The sequence below is a fragment of the Ylistrum balloti genome, unplaced genomic scaffold (assembly GCF_031769215.1).
Source record: "Ylistrum balloti isolate Yb309-2 unplaced genomic scaffold, AGI_CSIRO_Ybal_v1 Utg369984, whole genome shotgun sequence".
Taxonomy (NCBI): Eukaryota; Metazoa; Mollusca; class Bivalvia; order Pectinida; family Pectinidae; genus Ylistrum; species Ylistrum balloti.
This window is the reverse complement of record NW_026782070.1, coordinates 85,692-94,676: the sequence shown is the minus strand read 5'-3', so window position 1 is coordinate 94,676 and position 8,985 is coordinate 85,692. Positions and strand designations below refer to the sequence as shown.

At 35.0% G+C, this 8,985-nt stretch overlaps 1 protein-coding gene across 2 annotated transcripts in view; it reads right to left on the bottom strand.

Moving 5' to 3' along the window:
- Positions 1-4,933: 4,933 nt before the first annotated feature.
- Positions 4,934-8,985, bottom strand: part of LOC132547839 (solute carrier family 23 member 1-like) — a 64,967-nt gene continuing 60,915 nt past the window's right edge. For both annotated transcript variants that reach the window (XM_060211644.1, XM_060211643.1), the window contains exon 15: positions 4,934-8,982. In XM_060211644.1, coding sequence (XP_060067627.1) covers positions 8,693-8,982 — 290 coding nt within the window. In that variant the 3' untranslated portion in view covers positions 4,934-8,692. The remainder of the gene's footprint in view (positions 8,983-8,985) is intronic.

The following is an 8,985-nucleotide window of genomic DNA, read 5'->3' as shown; positions in this document are numbered from 1 at the left end:
TGTTGTTTGTTGTATGATACTTGTCAGATTACATACGTGTGTTGCTTGTTGTATGATACTTGTCAGATTCCATACGTGTGTTGCTTGTTGTATGATACTTGTCAGATTCCATACGTGTGTTGCTTGTTGTATAATATTTGTCATATTCCATACATGTGTTGCTTGTTGTATGATACTTGTCATATTCCATACGTGTGTTGCTTGTTGTATGATACTTGTCAGATTCCATACGTGTGTTGCTTGTTGTATGATACTTGTCAGATTACATACGTGTGTTGCTTGTTGTATGATACTTGTCAGATTCCATACGTGTGTTGCTAGTTGTATGACACTTGTGAGATTCCATACGTGTGTTGCTTGTTGTATGATACTTGTCATATCCCATACGTGTTTTGCTTGTTGTATGATACTTGTCAGATTCCGTACATATGTTGCTTGTTGTATAATATTTGTCAGATTCCATACGTGTGTTGCTTGTTGTATGATACTTGTCAGATTCCATACATATGTTGCTAGTTGTATAATATTTGTCAGATTCCATACGTGTGTTGCTTGTTGTATGATTCTTGTCAGATTCCATACATATGTTGCTTGTTGTATAATATTTGTCAGATTCCATACGTGTGTTGCTTGTTGTATGATACTTGTCATATTCCATACGTGTGTTGCTTGTTGTGTGATACTTGTCAGATTCCATACGTGTGTTGCTAGTTGTATGATACTTGTCAGATTCCATACGTGTGTTGCTTGTTGTATGATACTTGTCAGATTACATACGTGTGTTGCTTGTTGTATGATACTTGTCAGATTCCATACGTGTGTTGCTTGTTGTATGATACTTGTCAGATTCCATACGTGTGTTGCTTGTTGTATGATACTTGTCAGATTCCATACATGTGTTGCTTGTTATATGATATTTGTCAGATTCCATACGTGTGTTGCTTGTTGTATGATACTTGTCAGATTCCATACGTGTGTTGCTTGTTGTATGATACTTGTCAGATTCCATACATGTGTTGCTTGTTGTATGATACTTGTCATATTCCATACGTGTGTTGCTTGTTGTATGATACTTGTCAGATTCCATACGTGTGTTGCTTGTTGTATGATACTTGTCAGATTCCATACATGTGTTGCTTGTTGTATAATATTTGTCAGATTCCATACGTGTGTTGCTTGTTGTATGATATTTGTCAGATTCCATACGTGTGTTGCTTGTTGTATGATACTTGTCAGATTCCATACGTGTGTTGCTTGTTGTATAATATTTGTCATATTCCATACATGTGTTGCTTGTTGTATGATACTTGTCAGATTCCGTACATATGTTGCTTGTTGTATGATACTTGTCAGATTCCATACGTGTGTTGCTTGTTGTATGATACTTGTCAGATTCCATACGTGTGTTGCTTGTTGTATAATATTTGTCATATTCCATACATGTGTTGCTTGTTGTATGATACTTGTCATATTCCATACGTGTGTTGCTTGTTGTATGATACTTGTCAGATTCCATACGTGTGTTGCTTGTTGTATAATATTTGTCATATTCCATACATGTGTTGCTTGTTGTATGATACTTGTCATATTCCATACGTGTGTTGCTTGTTGTATGATACTTGTCAGATTCCATACGTGTGTTGCTTGTTGTATAATATTTGTCATATTCCATACATGTGTTGCTTGTTGTATGATACTTGTCATATTCCATACGTGTGTTGCTTGTTGTATGATACTTGTCAGATTCCATACGTGTCAGATTTACGGTTATGTTGAAGGTGACCTAGTTCTACAGAAATAAAAGATGGACAAAGTGCACGGTGCACAAAGAAACCCTAGCATCCCAATGAATGTAATCATGTATAGATGAAGCCTTTGAGAATGACGTCATACAGGTGTAGAATCCGGAGGTTGTTATTAATCTGTGTCATTCTTTTCAGGTGTGCGTGTCGTCCGTTGATTTGACATGATTACTATGTCATACCAGTGTTCTTGGTTCATACACTTGCCCTTCTCCTTGGTAATATTGGCTTACTGAGTACGATCCTGAGTTGACAAAGTTATTTAACACATGCTATAGTCAGCACTTTATATTGCATTATGTGTGAAATGTAAACAGATCACAACTGCCTGCAGAGCTAACCAGCCATGAATAAATGAGTCGCTGGAAATTTCAGCTGAACGGAATGTCACTTTAAAATCTGTCGATTAGTTTGAAAGTAGTCTGACCTATAAATATTCCAACATCAAAAGCGCACCCTAGCGGAGAACAGTTAAGGCTAGAATCGAGTCTATACAGCGTATATCAAGCCGAGTATGAGCTGCATTCACTGTGGGGACAAATCGACAAATACTTATCTATTGGTATAATATGGACATGAATTTCGTTTGAGAAAAATATAAATAAATAGAATTGATTTTTGATAACCCAGAGAAAACAGCTAAAGACGTAGAAGCACTCAGGGTCTTTTTGGTTATTGAGAAGAAGTCGTTCAAAGATTTTGAAATATTTAACACCTGTGACATTGAAAGGAGGTCAAGGTCATTTATCTAAGTACAATTGGTAGCTCTCCATCCCAACATTACAACCATTATCAGCACCCTGAGCTTTTTGGTTATTGGGAAGAAGCTGTTTTAAGATTTTAACATATTTGACTCCTGTGACCTTAAAAATATGCTAAGTTCGTTCATTTTAACAAACAAGGCAGTCCTTTATCCCATCATTCTACAGACCCAATATCTGCGACCCGGACCTTTTGGTTATTAAGTAGAAATCATTTGAATGGCAAGTTTGCGCACGTCAGATGGCGATAATTACATGTACACTTTGTGTAACACTTATGTTTAAAGTGGGGTGATAATTTTTTACAAAGTCACAAATTTTTGTATAACCGAAAAGGAACAAACAGTTCAAGTACACTTAAGGTAACGCCAAAACGCACCAAATGATAGTATCGTGCGTACAACTGTTCGATAGGATCGCACATGTTGTGCGGTTTGGCAAAATTGTTGGGTAATATTACGGATTAAAAATTAGAGGAAAAATTGTGAAGTTATTACTAAATATCGCTCACATAAACATCAAAACTGGTCGGTGATCATAAAAGTCATTTTTAAATAGTTTCACACCTCAGACAGTGTAGAGTAGTGATGACTCGGGCAGTTTACCTGTATACAGGTATGTACGTGGCAGATCCGGATCCGTTCCGACTGGGTTGCCAGAGTAACAAATGATTCATTGCTATGACATGGAGAGACGTTTATTTAATGTTTACATACATATTGTATAGATAATGTGGCTGGTCTTGTGTGGCTCTTTGTAAACAAAACACTTAAAATTACGAGTGTATCTCACTAATCAGTGTATGTGTGACAAACCTTCAAGTGTCCGCCTATATATTAACGGCTTAATTAGGAAATATACATAATTGTATTTTTATCTATTTAGAAAATCAATAAACCCTTTCCCACACTTATTTACAAGTCATTTCTAAATTTATATCAACCACGATAGAACCGCACAACGTGGCACAAATATGCGATAGCTTATTTCCTCCAATTTTCCTATCGTGCGCACATCGTGCAGACATCGTGCGCACATTGTGTGAAAGCCCTACCTCTTATGGTGCACTATTGATGTGCAAGGTTAAAGTTGACAACAGATAGACAAACAAATCTTTCGATCCTGGGACATAATGATAATAGGATCATGTCATTAGCTGTGATCGAACGTGCGACACTATGAAAACTCGACTAACGAGGGAGTAACGTTTTTACCGTCTGCGCTAGACACTTTTAATTGTATATTTGATATAAACATTTTATATCCAATTTGATTTTTAAGATTTTCGGTTCCAATGTTCGTTGACAGGATTCAAGTTACATCTGACCCTAGATTAGGTTCAGTTGCCTAAAAGTTGGTACATATGTTCGCTGTGTGTCAAAATTACCTTTAAAGCCGGGAAAACACTCATGTTTTATTGTATATCAGTGGCGGAGCAATATTGAATGTTTGTATGCTTAAGCATACACTTGAATCCCATTAAGATATTTTTTCTGACTTTTTTAACTGTGAGTTCGCCGCTGGGCCCTCTCTTGAAAGCATAAACTGCTACAAAACATTTGCTACGCCACTGTATATTGCCTATGGGTACAACTCTGTCGATCTATAAAAATAACACATGACAAATATCCATTTTTTCTGATAATTAGCATTTCCGAAATCATCGAAATGGATATTTTTTGCATTATGTTGTTGGTCATATTGAGATGGAAGGAGGCGGTTACACGTCATATCTCTTTGTATCTTATACTATTGATGTCATTGTATCTTATACTATTGATGTCATTGTATCTTATACTATTGATGTCATTGTATCTTATACTATTGATGTCATTGTATCTTATACTATTGATGTCATTGTATCTTATACTATTATCTTATACTATTGATGTCATTGATGTCATTGTATCTTATACTATTGATGTCATTGTATCTTATACTATTGATGTCATTGTATCTTACACTATTGATGTCATTGTATCTTATACTATTGATGTCATTGTATCTTATACTATTGATGTCATTGTATCTTATACTATTGATGTCATTGTATCTTATACTATTGATGTCATTGTATCTTATACTATTGATGTCATTGTATCTTATACTATTGATGTCATTGTATCTTATACTATTGATGTCATTGCGTTCACTCTTAAACGATGCGTATTTAATGTACTTATATCTGAATCTCCCAAGCGTCGTTAACACATGGCCCGGCAATGAATATGGAGCCACCAGGCAGCGAGATTACGTCATCATATTTTACAATATGAGTAAATCACTTGTATATTCGAGAAATTGTTTTTAAAGATAACAGCAAAATAGCATTATTTATATTTCAATTTATATAGAATAAAAAGCGATGAGTTGAAGTAAACCTTTTTAATAGATTCCCGTTGTATTTGAGTGAAGATTTACCACGACGTCTGTCCGAGGTAACCATTAAGGCGTCATAGCTGACGGACAGTTTGTTTGTCATGGAAGTAAGTGACGTAAGAGAGTTTTGTACATAATCAGTAAAATATTACATCTAAACCCAAATTATTCCGAGATTGCTTACTGGGTCAAGTCCTATGTCCATAGAGATACTAGACCCGCTGTTTATACAAATCAGAGTTCACTTCACCAAGAGATGCTTTGGATCGAAGTCGCACGAACTGAATCCGTCAAGTTGCATGTCAATTCAGTCCCGGGTCGCTTATTTCACACAGGTTTTATTGAGCCAATGTTCAAACAAACCGTGACGTCATACTGACAATAAACCGTTGATAGAATGATAAGGGCTATAAGATTTAAGCCACAAAAGTACTAAAACCCTGAACACGAGTCTCAATGTTATTGTTGAGGGAGAATTTAATATCTTTTTATCACCTTATCAAAATGTAATCTATTTATTGAAGAAATACACTTTGCCGGTGTCCTAAGGACAGGTTTCATATCTACAATGTAATATTACACCATAATCTACTGTCATTATCTTTCTCATAATGATAGCTTGGAAAAAAAAAATAAGATCACTTGAAGAATCTCGTCTTTTGTAATGATATACAAGTACGACAATTTCAATACACAGTTTTCAGATATTCACTAATGTTCTTTTCGTCACTTTATTCAAGAAAAAATATCACGCTATATGCATAATTTGGATGAATCTTTTAAGATCTCAGGAAGGATATTTAGATAAAACCGGAAGATCCATATAACACCCATTCTTCTGTATATATTATATGGTAATTGCTAATAGCATGTCTTTAGTAATAAGGCAATGTAATTAAAATTTGATGTTCATATTAGCTACTTTTGAACATTTAACGACACTGCCTAAGAGGTCACGTCAGAGGTCAATTCTAGGAAATATTATAAATTCATACGTAGTTGACTTGAACACCGAATGTTAGTTAAATTTGTAATAATACCACTTTCCCCTCTTTTACGTGTTAATCACAAAATGATAATAATAATAATTTTTTAAGAATTTAAAAATGCAAACGTCTTGTGAAAAAGATATAAGACTTTTTAGTTAACTAAATAAAGACAATAGGTTATTATGAGTCGGACTACAATGTCGCTATTTCAATGACTGGTCAAACTTAACGTAAACCAAGCGAAATTTGTTACTACACAGATGTAAAATCTTAGTCGTAAAACTTTTCCCACTCATATAGAACCTGTTTACCTGACAGGTTTTAGCTATTTACCTGACATGTTTTAGCTATTTACCTGACAGGTATTAGCTATTTACCTGACATGTTTTAGCTATTTACATGTTTTAGCTATTTACATGTTTTAGCTATTTACCTGACAGGTATTAGCTATTTACCTGAAAGGTTTTCGCTGTTTACCTGACAGGTTTTAGCTATTTACCTGACATGTTTTAGCTATTTTCCTGACAGGTTTTAGCTATTTACATGTTTTAACTATTTTCCTGACAGGTTTTCGCTATTTACCTGACAGGTTTTAGCTATTTACATGTTTTAGCTATTTACCTGATAGGTTTTAACTATTTTCCTGACATGTTTTAGCTATTTACCTGACATGTTTTAGCTATTTAACTGACAGGTTATCGCTATTTACCTGACATGTTTTAGCTATTTACATGTTTTAGCTATTTACCTGACAGGTTTTAGCTATTTACCTGACAGGTTATAGCTATTTACCTGACATGTTTTAGCTATTTAACTGACAGGTTATCGCTATTTACCTGACATGTTTTAGCTATTTACATGTTTTAGCTATTTACCTGACATGTTTTAGCTATTTACCTGACAGGTTATCGCTATTTAGCTGACATGTTTTAGCTATTTATCTGACAGGTTTTAGCTATTTTCCTGACAGGTTTTAGCTATTTACATGTTTTAACTATTTACCTGACAGGTTTTAGCTATTTACCTGACAGTATTTGCTATTTACCTGACATGTTTTCGCTATTTACAGGTTTAGCTATTTACCTGACAGGTTTTCGCTGTTTACCTGACATGTTTTAACTATTTACCTGACATGTTTTAGCTATTTACCTGACAGGTTATCGCTATTTACCTGACATGTTTTAGCTATTTACATGTTTTAACTATTTACCTGACAGGTTTTAACTATTTTCCTGACAGGTTATCGCTATTTACCTGACATGTTTTAGCTATTTACATGTTTTAGCTATTTACCTGACAGGTTTTAGCTATTTACATGTTTTAGCTATTTACCTGACAGGTTTTAACTATTTACCTGACAGGTTTTAACTATTTTCCTGACAGGTTTTAGCTATTTACCTGACAGTATTTGCTATTTACCTGACAGGTTTTCGCTGTTTACCTGACATGTTTTAGCTATTTAGCTGACATGTTTTAGCTATTTATCTGACAGGTTTTAGCTATTTTCCTGACATGTTTTAGCTATTTACATGTTTTAACTGTTTACCTGACAGGTTTTAGCTATTTACCTGACAGGTATTAGCTATTTATCTGACATGTTTTAGCTATTTACATGTTTTAACTGTTTACCTGACAGGTTTTCGCTGTTTACCTGACATGTTTTAGCTATTTAGCTGACATGTTTTAGCTATTTATCTGACATGTTTTAGCTATTTATCTGACATGTTTTAGCTATTTACATGTTTTAACTGTTTACCTGACAGGTTTTAGCTATTTACCTGACATGTTTTAGCTATTTACATGTTTTAGCTATTTACCTGACAGGTTTTCGCTATTTACCTGACATGTTTTAGCTATTTTCCTGACAGGTTTTAGCTATTTACCTGACGGGTTTTAGCTATTTACCTGACAGGTTTTAGCTATTTACATGTTTTAGCTATTTACCTGACATGTTTTAGCTATTTACCTGACATGTTTTAGCTATTTACAGGTTTTAGCTATTTACCTGACATTTTTTAGCTATTTACCTGACAGGTTTTAACTATTTACAAGTTTTAGCTATTTACCTTACACGTTTTAGCTATTTACATGTTTTAGCTATTTACCTGACAGGTTATAAACAAATCTTGCACCAGATCAAGCATCCTTTACATCAGTGTTATACAAAGTACATATAAAATAACACACGTTCTGAAGAAAGATGAGTATTAATCAAAGGTAAGCACTGTCGTACCGAAACCATATATACATTACCACACATAGGTATAAACACACTCAACTGATGTGGCTGTGGATGACGCGGAGCTCTAGTGCTGTTTTGTTATTTGGTTTTGTTTTTAAATAAAGCTGCTCTTATTCACTCTATCAAACTTTAAAATAACGCCTAAAATATCACATCAGAAAGTCATTAATCGGGTACGCCCTTTTGATAATATCGTAATTAGCGCAGCCTGTAAAAATTAGATATAACACACACAATTATGACTGTCCTATTTACAGATGTTTACAACTTGGTATACCTTTGTGATCGCTTAAACGTTTAGCTGGACGCTTGTCACAGCTGTGGCATATTTTGACCACACAAACATTAAGACGGACATTTTTGTAACAACACCTTTTGAAAACAACTATTACTACGGTGTGATCAGCAAACTGTTTCAGGTGGACGCTTGTAACGCCATGTTTGTTAACAGCTGTTCTTCAAAATGAGTAGATCATCTCCGGGAGGTTTGTAACTAACGTCGTCCTTCGTAAACAACTATCACAGCCGAGTGTCATCGCTTTCAAAAGCGACGTTGCTTTCCATTTTGAGTCCGCTGTCCTCTGTTTGATGAGTATGGTTCTGTGTTTGATCTTGATTGTTCTTGTGGCGACGACAGGAACAAACTGACGATTCAAACCTGGGACAGAACGGGACGTATTTCGGCCAAAACATTTTATCCAGGAAGGGCTGAATCAACGGTATATCGTAAACTGATATATCAGTGGTGGTACCGGAAGTGGACGAGTCCACACTTCGCCACTTGGTCAGGCCTCGCTCTTCCGGTGTACCTG